Raw genomic sequence first — 23,567 nt, forward strand, 5'->3', positions numbered from 1 at the left:
AAAGAGAGCCGAGGCACAAGAAAAAGGACGAGTCTTACTCGATGGACTTCTCAGGCTTTGTCTTCCCTCCATCAGCTTCGGTCACTGTGGGAGGGCTGCAGCGATGGAAGTACAATGCTCAACCACACTGGTGGGCTAGGCCTAGGCACATGTCACACGACGATGACCTCCATGGATGAGACATTGATGCCCTTACTGACACTGGGCTGAGCACCCCATACTTGGAACATTGTGATCCTGGACTTGGCACAGTGTTTTCAACTTTAAAATTAAATCTCTCTCACCCATGAAAAGGAAAATACTCAAACTAGAAAAGCAGCAAACGCGGACACATCTAACTTGAGGGGATCGCAAAATCGTTCAATAGTAGGGTCTCAATCATTTAAATTGCACAGGTGGTCCCGCCAGAGAAACGCCTTGCCAGTTTTAGCTAGTAAGAACCATTGACGACATCACGCAGAACAGCCAACCCAAGTGGATGTTCCATGCGGTGCCATGGTGCAAGGGGCATTCGCTTCTCTGACTGCCTGCTGCCTTGACAGAGCTGCAGGAAACTACCGTATATTGCCGATTAAAAGTCGACGTTTTTTTCATAAAATGACCTTCCAAAGTTCGGGGGTCGACCTATAATTGGAGTCGACCTATACGCGGAATCGTAAAGTCGACTTATCTGTAGGTTCTGACGAAAGGTCGTCTTCCACGGATTTCCTGCTATTCGATGCATCGATAACATCAGCTGCAGAGGCAGTGGAGTCGCAGCAACAGCTATCTCCCAACGCGTGGGCGCCGCTTCCGGAGCCGGACATTTTTGCAATCTGCCACGACAATCGCGAACTATAGCGAAACCACGCGAGGCGAAACTACGGAGCGCATTTAAAAATCACCGCCGCACGGCATTATTGCGAACTGCTTTGGAAACACTGTCTCGAAAGCAGCATTTCAAACCTTTGATAGAGGGTGAACGATGCTCTGTGAATAAAGCGGAATTTATCTTGCGATGCGCCCTGCAGTTTTGTTTTCATATAATAGAAACGATTCGTTGACAAACCATTGGCGTTCCACAGAAAAGCTGGCAGCGCCGTGTGGGCTGGCAACACTTCGCGGGGAACTAAACCACATCTCAGTCACATGCGCCCACAAGCGTCTTCACGTCTTTTTGCACTCACGGCTGTTCGCCATTTCTGCATTTCGGTTCACTTGCGAGCAGTGGTGTACGCGATTTGCGACGCTGCCAAACGGATGCCAAGATGCCACCGCTACGCCGACAACAGTACATCGCTGCTTTCAAGAGGCAAGTGATCCTCAACGCAGAGTCGGAAAGCAACGTTGAAGCAGGGCGCCAGTTTGATGTGTCGGAAAAGTGCGTGAGGGAATGGAGAAAACAAAGGACCAAGATCTTCGCATGCGCTACTACACGCTGTTCCTTTCACGGACCGAAGTCTGGACGATGCCCTGCCTCTGAGGAGGCATGCTTGTTTGAGTGAAGTGGTGCAATGGGTGCCTGGTATGCACTGCCAACCGACATGGTCCGCGTGCGACATATCAGTACCACCAGCACCCGTTCCGACGGTGAGCAGCAGCAGTGGTGGTTCACACGATGGCAATGACCGTGACTGCGTCCTTCTCTCAAGCGACGACGAGTCGTAAGCAATGTTTCATGGGCAAATAAATGTTTCTTTGAATCACTCCCTCTTCTGGAAAACTTATTGGTGAGCTATGGCCGCAGCATGAGGCTGTGTTCGGAGTCAACTTTTTTTTCCTCTAGAGGGGTTGCAAGTTGGGGGGTCGACTTATAATCGGCAATATACGATACCCATGAGAACAGAGAAAGAGCATAGAAGGGGAGTGCTGTGCCAGAGCATGCAGGGCTGGCATCTCGAATGAAATCCTTGGCACAAAGATGGCTCATTCGAACAAGTGTCCAATCCCCCTAGCATTCAAATTAACGGGGCTCCACTGTATATCGATAATTAGAAATACAAGTTTATCTGAGAAATTGGCACATCTTGGACAGTCTCAAAGGCACGAAGGTGCTTTCCACCTACACCTTTCTCGTGCAATATGCATAACAGACCGCTCTTCCAACCTCGTTCCAATAACAAACGGCGCCAGGTAGTGTGCTTCACTGCATTGCTCTTTACACAAGTAGTACCTGCTGCATTACAAATCTATGTCACAGTGAAGCTTACTATAAACTGCAAGTCCACATCATTATGGACCACAAATAAAATCCCCGATGTGCAGCCATCCATATCAGAGACATATGCACTTTGCGAAATTTTCCTACACGGCTCAAAACCGAGCCATTTTGTTGGTGTGACTGTTTCTCATGACACAAGAAGCAGTGCACTGTGCAGCAAGGCATTCACTATATCGCACATGCAGCTACTTGGCACAACACAATGCTGCACTTTTGCACAGTATCCCTCACAGCTTTTCTATATAGTAGAGACATATCCGAGAGCCTTGCGTGTTTTGTCCCTGCACCCACCATAATTACACGGCAAGGCGCAACAAGTTTTCTAGGAACTGCTAGTTTTTTGACCCTCAAGTCTTTCCCATCGCAGACAGAAGTGTGCTTTGCAGCCATACATTTAATCTAGTTGAAATTACAGTGAGACAAATGAAAACTACATTCCAAGACGGCGAATGTCTCTGAAGATTTAAGGAAAGCATTTTCGTGGTAGCTCAAGAGCCTGGTGCAATACTTCAATTAAACATATGCCCCTTTACTCCTACAACTAATATTCCTACAGGAATGCGCACATGGAACATTTAAGGAGAACGCAGACATTGAGGAGCATGTAGGTCCACGTATCATCTTTGGATATGGCAGTTACGGGCCTTCAATTTTTTCTTTCTCCTTAGGGAAGATAGAAACAGACTTAGATGTAAACATGAGGCACATTTCATGGCACACTTTCCTTTTTTTTTTAAATAACAGTGGACTTTGGATTTTTCCGTACCCTGAGCTTCTTGTTGAACAAACCTCTCGTGCTTTAAACAAAACAAACATCTCAGATGCCTACAAAAATGAAATACTTGGGGCCTTCCCTATTGGTCAAGCCACAGTACCGTGATGTGGGGTCTAGTGTGTGCCCAAAATGGCCACTGTTCCTGCTGCGATCAGAGAGGTACATTTCTAGACCGTGAGCACCACAAAAAAAAAGCCCTTTCCAGCAACCGTGCCTGAATTGTGCGTGAACAGAGCATCACGTGAAGGCCACGTGAGTGCTACCCCCAAACAGTGGCTTGTTGTCCTGCTGGCAGCTTTCATCGGCAGAGAGCGGCACCGTGACGCGAACGACGCACCTGCTTTTGGCGTCATCCGCCGCGGGCTTGGCGGGTGCGTGCCCTCCGCCGCAGGAGTGCCGCAGACAGTAGAGGAAGCCCCAGTGGAAGCGCAGGTAGCAGACCACGTCGAGCAGCAGCAACACGAGCAGCACTGCGGCCACAACGATGATGATGATCGTGGTGAGTGGGAGGCCCAGGCCGCCTAGACGGCTCTGCTGCTTGCCATGCTCCTCCGTGGGCACCTCGCCTGTCCAGGGGGGTGAAAGTTCTTGTTTGCACCATAATCATGCATCGGATGACAGGCAAAAAATTTACTGCTCCACAGTCCAAGTCCTTGTCTCCAAAAATAGGCCCTTCACAAGCCATATATGAACTAATGTAAGGGCAGAACAAAATAAATTCAACAAGTAGGCACAAGTCTTGCAAGCATATTGCAGACACCACTCACGTTAAAGTTGATATTTGCCAACTAATCTGCAAGTGACCATTGCCAAAGAGTACAGCACACGCATTCAAGCTTAGACGGGTAACACCAGGCTGCCAATGTTGCTACTGTATGAAGCTTGCAAAAGTATTGCACAAAAAATTCTCAAGACTTTTGCAATACCAATGCAGGTTCCACGCAAGTAAAAACTGCACATGAACTACCATGTGTAATGCAAGAGGCAAAACAACCATGCGCAAGCAGCACAAGCAAAACAAAAGTCACAGACATGCACACTGTGCTGAGAGGCATCTGTACGAGGAACATGCATTCTGACATCACCCATAATACTGGTTGTTATGCAGACCCACAAAAGCAGCGAAGCCTCTAATCGTTATTGTGTGCCTCGAGAAGAAATTAACAGTGCTGTCAAAATTTACAGCCCCACGTATTACAGCATTCTGTTGCCATGATGGCAGATTTTCTGTGCTGCTGCAAATCTTGTCATAGGAATGAGAATGCTAATGTCCGATCTTTATATAACCAGTTCACGAGCAAAAAAAGTAAGAGCTTAGTGACGTAGAATTAGAACAAAGCATGTTACATCTGCAACCACAGCCTATGTGCCTACTATGCAGAGTTGCCAGTTCCGCTTATAATAAGCGGATTTGGGCTTCTTTTTTCGCCAAGTTGTTTGTCGAATCTCCCAGTCGCTTGTCGCGTTTTTTGGGCTTATTTGCATTTCCCCACCAAATATAAGTTATTTTAGTGATCATCACGTTCACCAATAGCGCATTTGTTGTTCACTAATAGCACGTTTGTCAATAACTTTGTGTAGTTGAGTGTTGAAGTCAAACACACGTTGGGGGAATGAACAAGTGAAGTTAAGCATGCACTGGCAAACGTGCATTCAACCGAATGGAGACTACCTTGGAGACAATCTTAAAAATAAATATGTACTTTCTTTCACAGTTCCGCATATTTTCGCTCTACAAGATAATTACTGATTTTTTCAACACCCCTTCATATCTGAGTGATATATTTTTATTATAATTAAAACTATTTTTGAGAATGAGAAAATTAATTAAATTTCTGCTTGTTTTGTCTTTCTTTTGTGATGATTACTTGCTTGTTAGCTCGGTAGCATATGGCAACTCTGCTACTGTGGCAAAGTGACAGTGCAAAAGACTGGAGACCATGACAAGAGACTCGCTCAAGTGTGATGGAAAGAAAGAACTTTGGCCAGGTGGCTGAATCGGGTGACAGACAGGCAGGCAGGCAGACCAAAATTACTGCGTCTAAGTTCCCCAAGAAAGACTATCATCGTTAAAAGTAGAACCAGCACTGAGCTGATGATAAGCAGGTACACTTTCTGGTGTTAGCCAAGTGCCAAGTCTAAACTTGGCACCTGCTGCTCTAAGAGATGACTCATTTACAGAACTCAACCAACTAGTGCAGATTCAAGGTTAGGGAAGAATGAAGGGATAAGGATGACAGTTGAGCACAGGACCTACCATCAACTGAAACAGTTTCTACTGAAAATGAACACACATATGAGCAGGTACATTTATGCAAGCCAATATATTAACTAGTCAGTGGCACGTTGAGGTAGGCTACATGCTCAAATTGCCTGCCATTACTCAAAGCATGCCTCGGGAGATAATCTCCCAATGGTCACAGAACCTACGTTCAAGGTCAGGAAAGCTTTCCCCATACATATTTTAGACGTTTCATAAAAATTTCATGTCTGCACGTTAAAAAAAATATTTTTTTTTTGTACAAGCTTGAGCTCATGTTGCAAAGATCCTAGCACGTAATTGAAGCTTTCATGAAATGCTAGTGGAAAATTTGTCCCTTTGCACCACAAGCATAAAGAAATTTAGTGAGCTAATAATAGTACATTTCTCTAAACTAGGCTGTTCTGGCTTCAAGTTCAGGTTTCATTCTACAAAAACAATGTCCTTTGGCCTTTGAAGCTTTACCATTCTACTGTTTACAGAATACTATGCAAAAAAAACAAAGAAATACCTAAAGTAGTTGATCATCTGTGGTGTGTTTTATGCTACTTGAATTTCCTGTGAACCCAGCTAGAAGTGCACGGATAACTTATGCAGTGGAATGAACAAAGGACAATGCTCAACTGCTCTTGAGCAATGTCATGTGGGGCTAGCACAACAAGGGACACAGCAAGAGCGTCCAAAACATGGCCAAATTATAGTAACATTCACACCATTCCCACAGTGGATGAACTTATGATACTAGCGTGTGTGCCCAAATGCAGCAGCAGCTAGACAAAAAATACGAGAATGTTATAGCAATGCTCCTCCAACGTGACAACACATACGCAACACACTCTAGCTGCTCATTTCACGGCCAGATCCAGTAAGCCCATTCTCGCCAACTAAAGGCTGCTGAGGCTTTTCATCTCAAAGCAATGCAGGGGATGTGAAGGACATACAGTAGAGCTCTGGATGTTAAAGCAGTGTCAAAATGTGGCTACCACGGCCAAGACCAGATGCTTGGCAGAGCACAGGTCGATGAGCATTGGCAGGGGGCTACAAAGGGGCACACACTGCGAACACGAATATTCTGCACAAGGAGGGCCACCAGAGGTCTGGACGCTACAACCTTCATAATGCAGCCACAAATTGTCCTCGTGACGAGTAGCAGGACAATCTCGCTGACCCTTTGTAGAGTCAACATTTCGTCATGAAGGACATTGACGCTACTCCACTTATCCTTGCATTTTTCTCTCCATATATTCTGTAAGAAAGACGCTGAATAAAATTAAACTTGAATGAATCCTAAACTCATGCACACAATTTGAATTGCATCACTTGAACTGTTGGATGCGCGCGCACGCACACACACACGCACACACAGCCCAAACTATGTTGCTCTAAACCACCGACGTCGACTATCGCACGCACAATGCCGCAAGTGAGGCAAGCAAGGCCAAAAGGTGGGTGCGAAGATACGTTGGCAGGCAGAGAAGGTGGCATGCTCGTGCAACACAGCTCAGACTGCACAGCCTTGCAGACGGAGTCACAGAAAGATAAGTAGGAAATGTGATATGTACCAGCAAAGTTGGGTGGGATCACTGGTGTTTGGATGGAGGGGTCTAGCCGGGAGAGTGCGTGGGGAGAGAGAGAGAGAGAGAGAGTTTCAATGGCCGCAAAGGAACGAGTGCTGCCGAGTAGGCACTAGCAGGTCACATTTCAGTGCAACCTTTGGCGTCTGGTAGTCGTAAACCTTGTAGTCACTGCATTATCAGCAGTTGTATACTGCTCCTATGACAGCTGTCGTTTCAGTCATTTTCTACGGCAATAAAAGCTGTGAGCCATACTCAGCACATCACTGTACTAGCCATCGTGTGAGCTGCAGTAACCGCAATTTCTCAGCCCTGGGCAATCCCAAGGGGAAACGTTTTAAACAATCTATCCAGTAACCATCCTGTTTACTCCAGTGTAAAATTAAAACAGGTCAAGTGCTCGAGAGACGGCAGGCACCAAGTAAAAAAAACACTGGGTTCCCACGTGACATGACTTCAGATTTTACACATCGCTTGACAACCATGTTTATTTGCCCCGCCACGGTGGTCTAGTGGTTATGGCGCTCAACAGCTGACCCGAAGGTCGTGGGATCGAATCACGGCCGCCACGGCTGCATTTTCGATGGAGGTGAAAACGTTTGAGGCCCGTGTACTTAGATTTAGGTGCACGTTAAAGAACCCCAGGTGGTCAAAATTTCCGGAGCCCTCCACTACTACGTCTCTCATAATCATATCATGGTTTTGGGATGTTAAACCCCAGATATTAATAACCATGTTTTTATTTGCTATGTTCAAAAGGTGTTGCAGGGGCCCTTCGAATTTTTGTGTCCTTTATTATTTTCAATCTGGATTCTTTCAGAGTTAAAGGGACTGACAGCTGATTTTTCTTGATCAATTTTTTTACGGCTCTACGAAAAGCTCCCACTCCGTTGTGGTTAAACCTGCAGTGGTCGATTCCAAAAGCACATGGGTGTTTTGGAAGCAAAATTTTTCAATCTGAGATGCCTCTAAAAAAGTAACACTAAGAAGCTATAGCGATGCAGATAGCCCTCTTCACAAACTGTTCATTACGATCAGTGTTCTGCTTTCATGGGAGTGAGTGCAACTGTGGTTAACCACAGTCACCTTGACATTTTCAACTGTTTTTCAATATAACAAGCAGGTGGAATAAGTTTGCCAAATGCTTGTCATCACATGAACACCCCTTACTGCCTCGCAAACAGGCACTCCTGGTACTTCTCCAAATCGTCGGCAGCTGCCGCTAGGCGCACAGCTAACAACTATCATGCTACCGCTCATGAGCATGAAATCATACGTCAAGCGAAGTTGTTGAAACTGTTCTGCTCAGTACAAACGAAGGCGTTCTGCAAATTTTAAGTTAGAAAAGATTACATAATAAAAAAAAGTGTACTGAATTTCAACACTAGTATAGAGTCCACTAACCACATACACCAGTAAAAGGGTCATGTGACCGGGATGATATGCATCTTCGTTTTTTTTGCCACGTGGGTGGCAATTGTCATTTTTCGGGACTTTAGTGAAGAAATAAAAACATAAATCTGTGTTTAATGAGAAAAACAGGGTTTGTTTTAGCCAATACATTTTTTCCATTAGTGGGGTTATCTCAATTCGTGTGCCGAGTGGTTGTCTGTCCCTCTAAATTGCCTAGCATGGCTACGGACTGGTTCAATCTGGTGCCGATTACATAATCTGAGCTTTGCCCCATCAATATAAACCACATGTGCAGGAACGGCAGTACCAAGTCAACAAACTATTAATAAATACATGGGCTTTTCATAAGCAAGTTACTTTCTTTCTCCTTAAGCTGGTTGATGCTATTTGTACAGTGATCTGTGAATAATATGTATGAAGCAAGCATGCCTTGACTATTACTATCTGCCATTATTTTGCGTGCGATTCTGGTCTGCATTGCATCTACCCATTGTATTTCCATTCTTGTAACGACCCTTCAGGGGTTAACAGTATTAACAAACAAAGAAACAATGAGGATGTCAGGAAATTAGCAATTTTGCATTTTTAGTGGTGGGGCAGCCATTTTACCTTTTCGTGCGGGCCTCATGTAAAGTAAATATGTGATTTGATGCATCGGTCCCAGTATTTAATGAAACAGCCAATCAATATATCAAACCTAGCTTTGTACAAGCATCATTGCGGCATCAGTCCAAACCTTACCGAGTTTCAATAGTGTCACCTTCCCTACCCATACACAGCACTCTGTATAAAGCTGTGATTTAGTATACTTGTCACAGGTAATGCACATCTGGCGTGCTTCAAGCAAAAATTCACACAACTACATCGTGTCAACATAACCATTCTTTAAGGTGTGAGCAACTAAACCAAAGTTAGAGTGACACGTTCACAGATTCCTTTTAACGCGCACAGTCTAGCTATCCTGCACAACTAATAATAACAACCTTTGTTAGGGTTTTACATTTCAAAACCACGATATGATTATGACACCGTAGTTGAGGGCTCTGGAAATTTTGACCATCTGGTCTTCTTTACCGTACACCTAAATCTAAGTGCACGGGCCTCAAGTATTTTGCCTCCATTGAAATGCAGCCGCCACGGCCGGGATTCGAATCCTGCACAACTGTGCCATGAAGTATGTGAAAGATTAAATTATAATCACAGGATCTACGCTTACGATCATGCAACAGTGCAAGGAAATTGCCGACTATTAAGCAAATATTGCGTTTGTGCATGTTATAAATGCACACAGCAAATTCCACTAGTAACAGTAGTACTGGTTCCATCTCTGGATACTCAGTTCACCAGTTATCTTGTGTACTACGCACAAGATGCTGCAGCTTCAGTGTGGCAAACAGCACGACAAACGCAGACAAAGAAAAGAAGGGCACAGCGCTGTGTCACCTTGATGTGTCACCATTTGCTAGGTTAGCAGCCCATGACACAACAAGGCACGTTCCTCAGGCTCAAGAAAAGCAGTCGTGTTTTGTGGCCGAAGTGTAACGGCATATTGAGAACTCCTCCAGTGCAATCGGCACGTGAACCACCTAGTGTGGCCAAGTTCTGTGCGAGGCATGGAGCATACTGGCACAGTTGTGCCTGTAATCTACCAATACAGGGCACAGTCAACTGGGAGCCTGGCTCATTGGTCTGCATCAGGCCCTTGACATTGGGCACCACATTGCGATGCCGCCTTTTCATTTTTGGTGAGCCCATATGGGTCGAGAGTGCGGTGACCAAGGCCCCTGTAATACCTTGAGGCGATCCCGCCCAAGGACAACATAGTGACCCAGCTCTGGCAAAAAAAGAAAATGCTGCTTCTTGGCAAGGCTCGGCAAGGATACCTTCAAGTTGTATTATGATACATGTTACTCAAGCAAGAAGTATTTGAGATACAGATACAACATACTACCGCGATTATTGTGTTTGATACGATGCTTTCCACTTGTATCCTAAGATACTTCAATAGTTTTGTAAGTTTGTTATTATAGATCTATACAATGTAGCAGCCAACATCTATGCGCAAAAATATCTGCTTGAAAATTTTTTTAACTGCAACCAACTTTGTTTTCTTTGAATGAAATATCCGTTGGTACCTCAAAACTTGTTATTTCTTGCTCAAAGTATGTTAACAGGGCGTCTAGAAAATTGCATAAATCAAATTCCCTGACTTTTCCAGGTTTTCACTGACAATTTCACCTAAAATTCCCTGACTGATGCGATGAAGGCCATTCTGCAGAAAATGACCACGAATTAGATAAAACAAGAGCAGAGAACAGAGAAGATATTTATTGCAACTGCCCTTCTCCAAAAGCACTTGTATTATCCTTTGAAAGTGCTTATTTCTTCTTCAAAGATAGAAGCCTTACATTGCGCGGTTCAATGAGAACTGTTTGCTCTTTTTTCTTTGCAACTCATTCATCAACGTTAATGCTTGCTTCTTTTTCTACAGTTTTTATGTTTCCTGCCCCTTGCTCTATATTGTTTCCAGCTGCCACTTGTAGACGTTGCAGAGAGCGCGAACTCTCCCAAAATTTCTGTTGGTAATTTCTAATTTCATAACGGCCCCTGCAGCCAAGATGGAATCGTGCGCCACTCTATGTGCTATAAGCGATTTTCCCGGCAAATTCTGAAAAGGACGCACCTTGTCGACCAAAATGCCTCCCTCTATAACGCAGTGTTGCTGTGAGCACGAGACATATCTCTGTCCACAGAGTATCAAGCCCGTGGTGCTTCCTGTAAAAATGTGCCAGTTGTGTCTGTGCAGTGCTTTCTGAGCACACATGCACGTAGGAACGATGGGCTAAGCCTGCTTGCAAGCGAGTCATCCTGATGCTCAGTAAGAACATCAAATGCCAGAGTGATGCTCAGTAAGAACATCAAATGCCAGAGTAAGTTGCGTGCGACCAGCTTCCAAAGGCAATGCGTACAGAGGGTCCAAACAGCTTGCACCTACGGTCAATTTGTACTCAAGTGGCAATCTATCCACAACTTTGAGCACAAGCTTTGAAGAAAGGCAGGCAGCCTTTCTTGAAATTAAAATTGCAAGCCGCGACCACTTGGTGTTTTTGCGGAGCTCATTTCTTGCAAAGAACCTAAGGTCGGATAGCGCTACATTTGTTGCGTATTGGGGTATGTCCAAGTTCAGCTTAGAGGGGTGTACCATGGAGAAGCAACCAGATCTAGGACACTGCAGGAGCCGTCTCGCATCCGGTTCAAATCCATCACATCGCCCTGCACGTCGGAGGGAAAGCGAATGTGGTTCAAGCGGAGGTGATGTCGCAGGAAAGGAGTCGAGTTAGGGAGAGGGGGGTAATGCGTAGTACCATGACTGACCGGGCGTGGTCGCTCTCCGAGGGGACTGCTCTCAGCTTGTTCAGCTCTCGTGGCCAAGTGTGCGTTGAAGCCATAGACAGCACGAAGGCCACCTTACTCGCTGCCGTGTTTCCATAAAGAGCGAGCCTTTCTTCGTATAATATTCAAATTTGTTACTATCGCATTCACTGCTTCACCCTTGCGACAAAAAAATGCCACTGCTTTTACAATTCTCGACAGCAGCAAATGCAGAATACCATCTTGTTCTGCTGATGCAGGAATGCCACCGTTGTTTAGCTGTCTGAAATTCACTTTATCCCTTTATTCATCACTAGTACAGGCGAGCAGAAAGTGTTCCAATTATTCAGCGATAGAAAAAGTGAAAAAGTATCTTAATAGAACTTGTTGTTGGGCTAGTTGCTTACTTGTCATATTGAAGATGTCATACTGACGTGTGTGGGGTGTGTTCTTGAGTGGAAGCATGTGTGAATGTGAGTGTGTTTTTCGAGTGAATGCCAAGTTGCGCTAAATATCTTCAATATGAGGAGTGAAAGAGTGCATACCGCACTAGCCGTGTTCTGTACAAAGTCCAAATCAATAACATCGCCTACGCATCGTTTATTCTACGTGCGAGTAAAAGTGCGGCTGAAGCAGAGATGAAACGACCCAGCCGTCTCCGTCACCCGAAGGGCACGAGTCATAACATCGCCCTGCGTGCAAGGCCTGTTGTTGCTGGCTTCTCAAACAGAGAAAAAACGCCCGTCTTTCGTTGGGCGAAGGAGCATAAGGGCGGGGCACAGGGTGGTCACGAGTGCTGGTGTGGCTCAGATACTCTATTATGTGCTATGCTCTCTCCACTTAAGGGGAGATGCGGGTTGAAAAACGCGAGTTTTTTCAAAAATTATCCATTTTTCGGTTTCACCTGTTTTGTTAAGATTAATATCTCTACTGTTCCAAAAATAAAAATCAAAGTCGAGACTCAACTGGAAATGCGTTAAAATTGCGTCTAAAGAGCACAAGGTGCCTGTTAATCTTGACCGAAAGTGTGACGCCTTCTGGCGCCTCGCGGCCTATAACGCGCAGCCGCTCGCTATTGGGGATCGCATGAGGAGATCTCCAAATACAGTGAAGCCTCGATGATAGGATAACAGCTCATACAAATTTCGGGGTGATACGAATCTTTCGTTGGTCCCGGCCAAGGCCCATTAGCCTGCAATGCAATGGAGTACGGTTGTTGCGAACCAATTTTCACCCAGTGACGTTTGATACGAACGTATGTTAGCGCACAGGTACGAAGAGGTGCTGTCCGTCCTGTCTCGGAAGATGCGCCAAGCACGTGCGAGCGCTGGAACGCAAGCGTGGGCATGCGCGCCGCACCGCCAAATTGTCAGAATCACGGTGTCAGAAAAACACTTTTCTTACAGTCAGAATAAACCTTCAGACGCGTCACGGCCTCAGAGATTGTGTGCGCGAATCTTCGAAGCTCTTAAGTGCCTCCGTGTGCCTTCGCATTTAGATTACAGAGGATATTAGTGCCATGCTTCTTTTTCTAACGCGTCGACGCGGGCTCCTGTCGTTGTACTGTGTTTACACGTGCATGCCTCGTGCATCAGACATCCTATGAAAGTGGACGAGGACCGAAAGAAGACCAGGACGGTCTTTGCGGAGGAGTCACGCCTTACAGTGTCAACATGCGCGACCGTTGAGGTCGCACTTGTGCGGGCATGGCCGTAAATATCCCAAAAACATCCCCAACACCTCCGCAATAACAAAATCATAACACAAGACCATGAATTTTTGTGGCCTTGATCCATCGCGTCAAAGCGCTTCTTTCGTTACTTTTGCTGCAGTACTCCGGTGTCATGCAAAAAAAATAAAATTTTAAAGGGGCTACTGCTGTCGGTCACAACCCACCTGGTTCATTAAATACGTGCCTATGGGCCATATATTTATGAGTGCTGGTATGATTGCCGACATCTAAAAACTTAACTGACAGTCATTCAGGTTTCTTGCGGACGTTGCTGCGGCCCTGAAAAACAATAAATGAAAATGTACGCCAGCTTTCTTTTGTCGCATGCTAATTTTCCATGCTTTCTGCTGATACGAATATTTTTGGTGGTCCCGTGAGATTCGTATCACTGAGGTTTCACTGTAACCACGGTTTCGAGCGCTGCGGAAGCCCAAGAAATAATAAAGAAAGCATGCTTTTGCCGTGCTTTTCGAGCACTGCGACTGGCTTTTAAATCACGTGGTACGGATCGGGGACCGTCATTGGGCGCTGCGCGACTTGCGTGTTGCGAAGCCTGCTTGCAGGGGCAGTGTTTCATCGAGCTATGCAGCTGAAGAACGTTTCTCTCGCGTATTTATTTTCATCATGGATGAAGAGAACTGTAGCAAGCGCAGTCACCGGCCAGTAAAGTATCGCTCGGTGAACAAATTTCGAGGACGCCAGCACAAATCGAAGCCAAACACTCGCCGAACGGCAAGCGCGTCTGCTGCCGTGAGGCCTAGCGACGGCGATGCTTCAGGCGAGTTTGCCGCGGCGTTCGAGTATGTCAGTGCCTTTCAAAGAGAAGATCGGACTCTTCGACGACGAAGAAAGATCACAGTAGAAAGAGTCTTCCTTGATCGCTGAGCATTGAACATCCTGAACAGCATTGAACATCCTTGTGATCAGTGCATTGTGTCCAACGTGTCACCATTCCGGAATACGCGTCCAGGAACCAGCTTACAAACGCAAAGACCTTGCAAAGACGTCGTTTCTGGAACTACAATGCGAGAACAGCGAGTGCCCCAAAAGTATTCTTTTGATGACGTATGCGTTGCGGCGAGTTGCATCGAGCAAGGAGGCCAGCGTAGGGGCGGCGAGTGACGGACCGATCGCAAGCAGAACCTACGACAGTGGGAGCTTGCGCAATAGCTACTCTGCTCGAAAAAGCTGTAAAGAAGAAACTTATGGCGCTGACTCATTTTAGTGGCAGTGGCTACTAGAAGAACAATTTACCTCTTTTGTGTGCAATTTTGATTGGATTTCGTTACCTCTTTCATAAATAAACATCCAATTTTAACTTTAAACTTTGTTTTTCTCAAAACACACTTTTTGACAACTTTTTCAGCATGCCCTTCTTGTTTTTCGTAGTTCTGGCACTTGGATGTGCATGAAATTTTGCCGAAATTTTCTCTAAGGTGTGAGGAGTGCAGTTATCTCCTCCAAATCTCAATATTATTTATGCATATTAGAAAATTCGCAAGTAAACATTTACCGGGGTCTGGGTAATAATGGATTTACCATGTCTGAATTTCTCACGTCTAGCAAATATTTTCTATGCACTTTCTGGATAGTTTTCGGCACTCTACAGTTCAATTGGAGTAATATGAGCCATCAATTGTCAAAATATATAGAAGTTTAGGGATCGAAATAGGGGGGCTACAAGGCCTATGCTTTACACATTTGTCATGGTGCAGAACAAAACGTATACAACTTACAAAAAAACTAATTTTATATTTGAAACCAGCATAAAAATCTCTACAAGTACCCCAAGTTTCATTGCTCTACGATGAATATTAAAAAAAAGTGCCTTCGAGCCCCGTCTCCCCTTAAAGCAGTACTGACACAAAATTTTGAAGGCGACATAACTTGTGGGATAGATTTGTGCGGACGCATCATTTATAAAATATCAACAGCTAATATAGCTTATACCACATTTAATATAAATTTTAAAGTGCATGTCGCGCAAATGCACCTGAAACGCCCCACCTCACGACACCAACTTGGCTTTAATGTAACCAACCCACAGCCATCACGAGTGTGTTGGCTGCCATAATCCTAGCTGACCTGTTTTCAACGGAAAGAGGGGGCATTTCCCTTATGGACTCGCATGGGAGTACTTGCCTCGGCAACGCATTTTTAGGGGGTCACGCCTATTTACAATATTCCAGAGGTGATTATAGCAGCACCCAGGAAGCCTTCATTTAAAAGAGTTGTGAATGCGGTGCTCGTGTGAATGTGGTTTTTGTGCTCACGTATCGAGCTATGTTTACATGAAAACACTAGGCACTCTTTGAAGCCAAAACTGTAACTGGGCACTGTAAGACCATCTTCAAATAATTAACCGTCGCGCGCTCGAGCAAGCGAGGTTTTCAGCTGTTATAAGCGAGTCGTTAGCTACTGATAGCAGCAGAAAAAACAAGATGTAGAATTTGTGTCAATGCTCTTCTAATTCGCATTGAGACGACACACTGCATGAAAACCGCTTCACGCCCTGGTGCGGCTGTATTCGCTTAAACGAGCGTTTTGTAAAAAAGAGCCAGCTGCTAGCTTTACTTCATATAACATTCCAATTTGTCGCTATCATGTCCATTGCTTCGCCCTTGCGGCGAAACATTTGTTTTTTCAAGGAAAGAAGAATTTTACTCCCAGATTTTCATATGATCACAATAACATGAACATCGAGAACTCGTTTTTTGTAAGGGTTTTGTTGCAGCCAATTTCGTCTTCTCCAAAAGATCATCGCTGTATGTTTTACTGTAACAAAATCCATTTTTCCGACATTTTGCGAGAAGGACGTTTCCGAGAGCGTTATCGCACAAGGACGATACTTGCACTCTGCACTGGCTGAACTCCTTTCAGTTGCTGTCCCCTCCTTCTTCGTTCAGTCCATCTGTAGAAGTGGTGCAAACCTGCAGCTTCGCAAACTCCCTTTCTAAAGCGTCAAGAGCTTTGGTATGAGTTGCAAAAAAAAGAACATTTCTGAAAGACATGCAATCAATGGTCTTTCAAATTAGCAACCTCAGCATGTATCAGAGTAGCATCTTCCGAAAGAAACTCGAGACGGATGTAGTCGCATGCCATGATGAAGTACTTTTGCACAGCACTGTAAAACTCGTGCTGCTCCTGCGGCTTGAAATTAACGAACTAGTTGCTTGGCCAATGACCTAACCCTTGTCATTCTTTTGAGCTTCCCTGCTTTGGTAGCAAACATGTAGCAAGCTTCCTTACTGCTTCATAACAGCAAGTTTCACAAACCTTGACAGGACATCTTCGAGCAGACCAAGCAGGTGGGAGCGCAAGACATGTATCTGAGATGCCGGCAAACACCTTTTCAAAAATGGCGACAGCGATGTGCAAGAACACATGCTTTGCCGAACTCTCGAGTTATGTAGTGCACTCCTTTTCTGGGTTCTTGGGTTTCTTTGCTGCCGGCTAAAGAACATAGTCGGAGGTTATTCTTCCCCTTATAGTTGCAGCAATTCTTTTTTTTTTTTTGTGCTTCAGTGCAGTCGACCTTCGGGATGCTGTAGCCACGGAGAAACAAGTATTTTTAGAAGAGACTGCTCAGCCGCAGCAGCGCGCGAGGGCGGCACGCAATAGCATCACGGAAGAAATGTGGTTTTCGCAGCAGCAAGACAGATAATGCTTCCGGTGTGCTGCCATCGTTTACATGCTCTTCTATGGACGCGATGCATAAAAATAGTGATCCCGCCTCGTATATTGTAAAATTTCTCAGATTTCTGTCTGTAACGTCAATTGGTAGATGTGACCGATATTTTAGCTGCATACCTAATAGACACTGCCCGAATTATAGGCTGTACAGCACTTGAAAGGAGCTATTAGTGTGGCCCCAGAGCAGACAACGTCTGCCACAAGCATGGGCCCCTCGCTCCTCGCTTGCATGTTGTGCGCACACTTGCATAGGTGGCTTTGGGAGGGTAAGTTCCCAATTCCTACCAGCAAGCTGTCGTGCATTCCTTCGCAATTTGCAGGCCTTCCGTCTCTTTAGTGCGCTCAGTGGCTTCCGCCTTTTGTCAGCGGTGCTGGCTTCTTCATGTTTGCGCGCGCTTTTCACGCCACAACAAAAGCACGGAGAAAGAAGTACTACTCCGTGAACAAAGGAAAGCACTTCGCAGATTTCCACCAATGCTCCTTTAGGATGGGGCAGAAATGTGTCGTGCCGAACTGAAACAGTGTGTACGCATCCTGCAAGGAGATGGTAATTGTCTTCAAAGTTTCTAGTGACCCAGTGAGGTTGGAAGCGTGGGCTCATGCCATACCAAGGAAAGATCGAGAGCTCCTGCCTCGCGACTATATTTGCGAGAAGCACGTCTTGGACAGTAAGTCCCATCATTTCTTGAGAAAGCTCACAGGGCCCCTTATGCATTAGACTAAGATGACTAAAAGGCAAAAGCCATCTTCTTTTTTTTCTTCAGTTGATGTCTCCGTCCTGCCCCACCCCACTGCAAAAACTTTCTGCACCTAATGTGGTTTGCACTGCCTCTGTGATCGGCCCACTGATCCCGGAGGCAGTGCAAGATGACAATGTCATGTGATGCAGTGGTGGTCCAGGCAGTTTATGATTTGGAGCAATTTTCGAAGCAGGATAAAGTCTGTTGTGGAGCAAATTTGGAGCAGGAGGAACTGTTGTTTGGAGCAGGTCTAAAGCAGCCAAAACGGAACTTAGGATCACCTGGAGCAGAACATGTCTATATTTTCAGTGAATATTCATATTAGTGTGCATACAGGAAATGCTGCTGCAATGTAAACAAGGAGACAAGGCCAACAGCCAGAGAGCAGCCATTATTCAGGTTCTTAGCATGAAAGAGTGTCACATTCTGGCTTCACTGCACTGCACAATATCTTCGTTGAAGTGAAGCATCAGCGACAAGGCAAGCATGGCACATACAGTTTCTGCGAATGATAGGTGTCATAAGGTCATCCCAAAAAGAGAAAAAAAAAAACCCTAACTAGAAAACCAGCAGTCTAACAATTAAAGAAATAAGACTAGCTTGTTGCGAATGAAAACATACGGTTTGATGTTGTCTACGTAGACAGTGCATTCAATAATCGCCACAACTCACTAAGGATGACGCTCCATCGTACTCAATAACTGTTAGAGGCGCTGAGTGACATTCTCCTTTCACTTTTAAGAACTGTGGCTTGAGCACTTATTAATAAAGTTGCTTCTCTCTCTCTTGAGCACTTACTTCCTGTTCTCGAAATATTCAAAAAAGTCTTCTAAAAAAGAAAAACTGGTACAAAGAAAACTTGTACGAAAGGGCGGGGTCAGTGATCGTTACAAGCATGCTCTTCTTCAAGGCAGCCGTGAGAAAGACAAGTCCACTTGTCGAAACATTGGCTTCAGCGACACCCCATGTTCGCAAATAGTTTAACAAAGTCACCGCACAGCGCAGTCAGGTAGTCTGTGAATAAAGAGAAAGTACCGCGGCAGCGCCACTCAATGCTTGCATTGTGAGATTTGCGAACAAACGCTGAGCATGCTCCCAAGCATAGTCTTCGACAAGCAGGAGGAAATCAGTTGGAAAGCTTTGCAAGCTCGTGAAACTGACTTTTTTTGTTGATTTACGACAACAATGATTGTTCTAACGGCGTTTAGGACACGTGAGGCCACTTGTTCTTGATTTGTGGCTGACTGCGCAGACAGTTTCTAGATGCACTGGCTTACCACCGCGTTACGTCAATTTTGCAATCAAGACGCGCAATGAGCACTTGGACGTGAGCAGCAGTAGCACCACATCATGCCGGACGTGCTCTACATAGGCATTTAGGCTTAGCTTTACGAAAGGCATACCAAAAAATGTTGCGCAGCGCGACTAGGAGGCATCCATTCTTTTTTAAAACTTTTTAGAATTGTCAAACTTTTTTCACGGCCGAATCTTCATTTGCATGAAGACACCATTTACAGTGAATAGCGCTGATTGCTATTGCCGCTTGATCGTGGTGGCTACATTGCGGTACGCGAAGTGACTCGCGAACGAAGAAAAAACACTTTTCGAAGAGTTATCGCCAGTTTCCTATCAAAAAAGAGTGACTATCGACGGCACACTAAACTTTTAGCGACAGAGACACACATGGTGGCGCAGAGTTTGGTTAGGCTGATTATAATGACAAAAAGCGCATCGCTGGAATGGAGCAAGTTGTGGGCATCGGTGGCATTATAGAAAATCTCTAGTGGTGTTTGATGCAACCAAGAATATTTTGGGCCATAAGCGGTCCGATGCTGTGTAAACAGGTGGACTAGTGAACTCTGGCGCAGTTGGCGCAAGCTGTACTCGAATGTGCGCAGCAAGGCGCAGGGATATGGGATTGTAGCAAAATGGCACAACTGACGTAGCTGGACCACCACTGGTGATGACGCCACGTCATGAGATGTAATCATGACGTCATGATGACATTACAAATTTTGGCAATTTGTGATGTCATGATAGCGTCATGTGGCGGCGTCATCACATGATAATTTTTTGCCTCACTCATGTTGAAGCCACCTAAACGGGATGCTGAACGGTCAATTTTTGCGTTTGGTCAGGCATCTAAGGCTTTCGCTTGAAAAATTGTACCTAACCTATAGAGTTCACATTGTAAAAAATTATAGATTTTGCATTCTACAAGATATATCACTCCAGTAATTTTCCTGTATGTGGCGCCATTTTTTTTTTCGTTAATTTACTGAAGATTTTTCACAGCCCCAGTGACTTTGAATTCACGAGCTTTTACTGTACCATAACTTTTGTTCAAATGGGCCTAGAACGTCCATTCTCACTTTACTGCATACAGTAGTCATACCAGGTCATTGTGATATGCTGATTTCCTTTATAACTCTCACAATTTACAAATAAATCTTGCTCACCAATATATATGAAATACTTGATATTTTAAAAACAGCAAATTGTCCTAGAAGAATAATTGCATATTTGAAATCGGGACAAAAAATATACATAAGCTGTGAAAGTTACATAAAAATTTACTCTGAAATGAAGAAATATGTATCTGAAGCAGGGTCTCGGTAGGCCTAGCCGAGGCCTCTATGTCGAGCGGTTGACGAGAAGAACGACGACAGAAAGTGTAGTATTGCTAGTTGCGGAATGCAGCGCATCTCCAGCTCAGCTGCGTGAGACTACGGCCACTTGCACTGTGGCTGCATCAACAGCAATGTGCGTGATGTGTTGTGTCGGGCGTGCGAAAAAAAGGAAGGGACCGTTCAACATGTGGTGCTACCGTCTCAGGGCACTGACACTTCCCACAAAAATCTGTAAGCTGGCCTGCAAGAGTTTTTTCCACAAGAAAACTCTCCTTCCCAGAATGCTTTTCCTAAGCTCGTTCAGCCCACCACATTCCAGCGAAAGCGGGCGAGCACCACAAAGGCTTTTCAAAACATACTGCAGGAATGTCCCGCCTCATTGTAAACTCTCTAGTGTAGAGAGAAAGAGAAAAACACGAAATGAAGAAGGAGTACGGAATAGAAACAGTCCTGTGAACCACTCGCCTTCCCCAGGCCCGTATTCTAAAATGATAACGAAAGGCAACAGTATCGCCTTTCGTGACGTAAAATCCTATGTGTTCGATAACTGAATCACCTCTTGCCCGTGACGTTATTGTTGCACTGGCTGTTGGTGTTACGAATGTCTCACTACACAGGAGAGAGCGTACTGTACGAGCGCAGAGTGACCCGAGTGTGGAGTTTTCGAGCGTATGCTGGCGTCTATGAAGTGGCCAGGCTTGGCTGTGGCTACTTGAAATATAAAATGTGTTGAAAGTACTTTCAACTTTTTTTGTGCAACTGTTTAAAGCACAGTATGATATTTAAAGAATGCAACTTTGTGTGAAATGTACCATACTTGATTCTAAGCCGATGTTTTTTTTGAAAAAACAATGTGCGAAAGTGGGGGGGTTGGCTTAGATTCGACTATCATGACTAAGTTTTTTTTTTTTTTTCCTGGCCTTACAAATTTCAAGGGTCGGCCTACAAGTGAGGGCGGCCTAGATTCGAGTAAATACGCTATTTTTGTTGAGTTTAACCATAGCCTCTTCTATACTTTCTGTGCCTGCTACGTCGTCGAGGAAACAATAGCAGCGCGCCGTCGCCGGAGTTGCGGAGAATCGCCACTTGCCTTCGTGGTGGCGCCACTCACGTTGGGTGGAGAGGCAGGCGAGGCCGTTCGAGCGCCGAGAAGTGGATGGCCCGAATACGCGGCTGTCGCGGCCGTTTTTGTACCGCTACACCGCACTCGTTGGTTTTGTGCCTTCAAATAATAAGAACAGCCATTCTTCAAAGGCACACAGTGGTCCACGACATACGAGTGGTATTTGTCGAACACGGCTTGTGCGGCTGAGAAACGAACCCGCACCCTGCGGTGGGAACTGTGCGGAATTCAGTTTACATTTATTATTGATTACCATGATCTTACAAAAGATTATTGAAGGAAGGAGGGGGCCTGGGTCAACACAAACGTACGTACTGTTGTAGACACCACAAATGTCTTTTTTATTATATTCACGAGAAGCCTAGGATATATATCGTATATGTGGTTTTTCTTGCAGGAGTGCGGCATATAAAGGAAACAAATTAAAGGGATAGCGAGACATTCCAAGTGGAAACTGGGCGCAAGTTGGCAGCAGGCAAAACTTAGGTCCAGGAAACCGATTCAGTGGCAGCTGATCGGCACGCAAGCATTTTATTCTTAGACACAAAAGACAAAACTGCTTCTTAAAGCTTAACATATATACTTTCTGCTCAGAGGCTTTTGCGAGATTGACTTGTAAATGTCAATTTGTCGGTGGCTGTAGATCCGTATGGCTTTTATCCACTGCTGCCGCAGTGTTTCGTCCGCGGGAATTTCATGGAACGAGATGCCAGGAATTAAGCTTGCTCTTTGAATCCGACCGGCAACACAGCAGTAGGCCATAGATATATGCCAATAAACAGTCCAGAAAGTAACAACCATGCAGATTAGATGTGTCGGCCAACAGTCAGCGGTTCACGCTAAATCAGACAGTTGTAAAACCAGATAACTACATACTATATAGTCGAGATAGGGCACCTTTGATCAAAAACATGGCCAACTTGGCTTAAAATGTTAACGAGAACTAACAGACAATAATGCCAATGAAAGTATAGGGGATATTAAAAGGTCACAGGTTCGGTCCCCGCCGGCGGCAAGTTATCTTTTTGTCCACTTTGCTTTCTTCACGTTTATATCCTAAATACTACAAATAATATCCCCTATACATTCATTGGCATTATTGTCTGTCAGTTCTCATTAATATTGTGTCTAACAAAGAAAAAGAAGACCTTAAAAGACATCTTTCTTGTCTTAAAATGGTCACTTACTGGTGCAAAATATGAAACTTACATGTACCGCGCACACCATGCATGGTCAGTGTTCAGGTTCAGACAAACAGCGTCTATTAAGACTACGATATAAGCTTACTCAAAATAACAAAGTGTTGCTATTGAATGCCTCCTTCGCGATGCATGCGCGATGTATTCACACTCGAAAACATGAAAAGCTACCGGCTTACTTCAGGACGTGTTGCTCATCGATTTCTGCGCTTTCTTTTTTTTTTTGTAACGTCAAACGACGCCTCGACGTTACGTTGACTTCCGAAACGAAGTGCTGGTTACTAAAGGCTGCAGTCACTAAATATTAAAGGCTACAGACAGTAAAAGCAACGTGCGTGACCGCAACGTGCCAGAAGTCAACTTATCGTTGCGGCAGTAGCATGCCAGACCGTTCGGCACGGCAGGACGGCAGCTCTACGTGACTGGCGCCACCACGCGGCAGCCCGCGGCGTAATTCCAGGAAGAGGGGAGCGGACCGCCGACGGTCTCGCTCGGTTCACATGGCAGGCACAGAAGTATAAAGGAGGCTATGGTTTAACACGGCGTAGTCGGAAAGTTCAGCTGTAGTGTGCCGCTGCAGAGACATAGTCTCACCACCTCAACATGTAGCAGGCGTGCGATAAACCACACGAGCAACGCACGGTTCATGTTCCTGAAACTTTCAAAACACGAAAAAACATGCACTGGCAAAACAACTATTACTGAAAACACACCAAGTATTGAATATTGTTGAATGTGCATTGGAAGGAAGAAGAGAAAGAAATATGGACATGAGAGGAGAGCTCGCGCAGGGTGTGCCGAAACGAACGTGTGCCTAGCATGGACGTGTTTTGTTATCCGAGTCATTAAACCTTTG

The 23,567-nt window shown here is 45.1% G+C and overlaps 1 protein-coding gene across 4 annotated transcripts in view; it reads right to left on the minus strand.

The window, feature by feature from the left end:
• Positions 1 to 23,567, minus strand: part of LOC119394558 (fasciclin-2) — a 365,260-nt gene that overhangs the window by 81,321 nt on the left and 260,372 nt on the right. For 2 of the 4 annotated variants that reach the window (XM_037661883.2, XM_037661881.2), the window contains exon 13: positions 3,313 to 3,541. The exons of 1 other annotated variant lie outside the window; for it this stretch is intronic. In XM_037661883.2, coding sequence (XP_037517811.1) covers positions 3,313 to 3,541 — 229 coding nt within the window. Of the gene's footprint in view, positions 1 to 19; positions 96 to 3,312; positions 3,542 to 23,567 lie in introns of those variants that run through there. One more of the 4 variants, XM_049415829.1, reaches the window with a different exon arrangement.

The sequence above is a fragment of the Rhipicephalus sanguineus genome, chromosome 5, assembly GCF_013339695.2.
Source record: "Rhipicephalus sanguineus isolate Rsan-2018 chromosome 5, BIME_Rsan_1.4, whole genome shotgun sequence".
Classification (NCBI taxonomy): domain Eukaryota; kingdom Metazoa; phylum Arthropoda; class Arachnida; order Ixodida; family Ixodidae; genus Rhipicephalus; species Rhipicephalus sanguineus.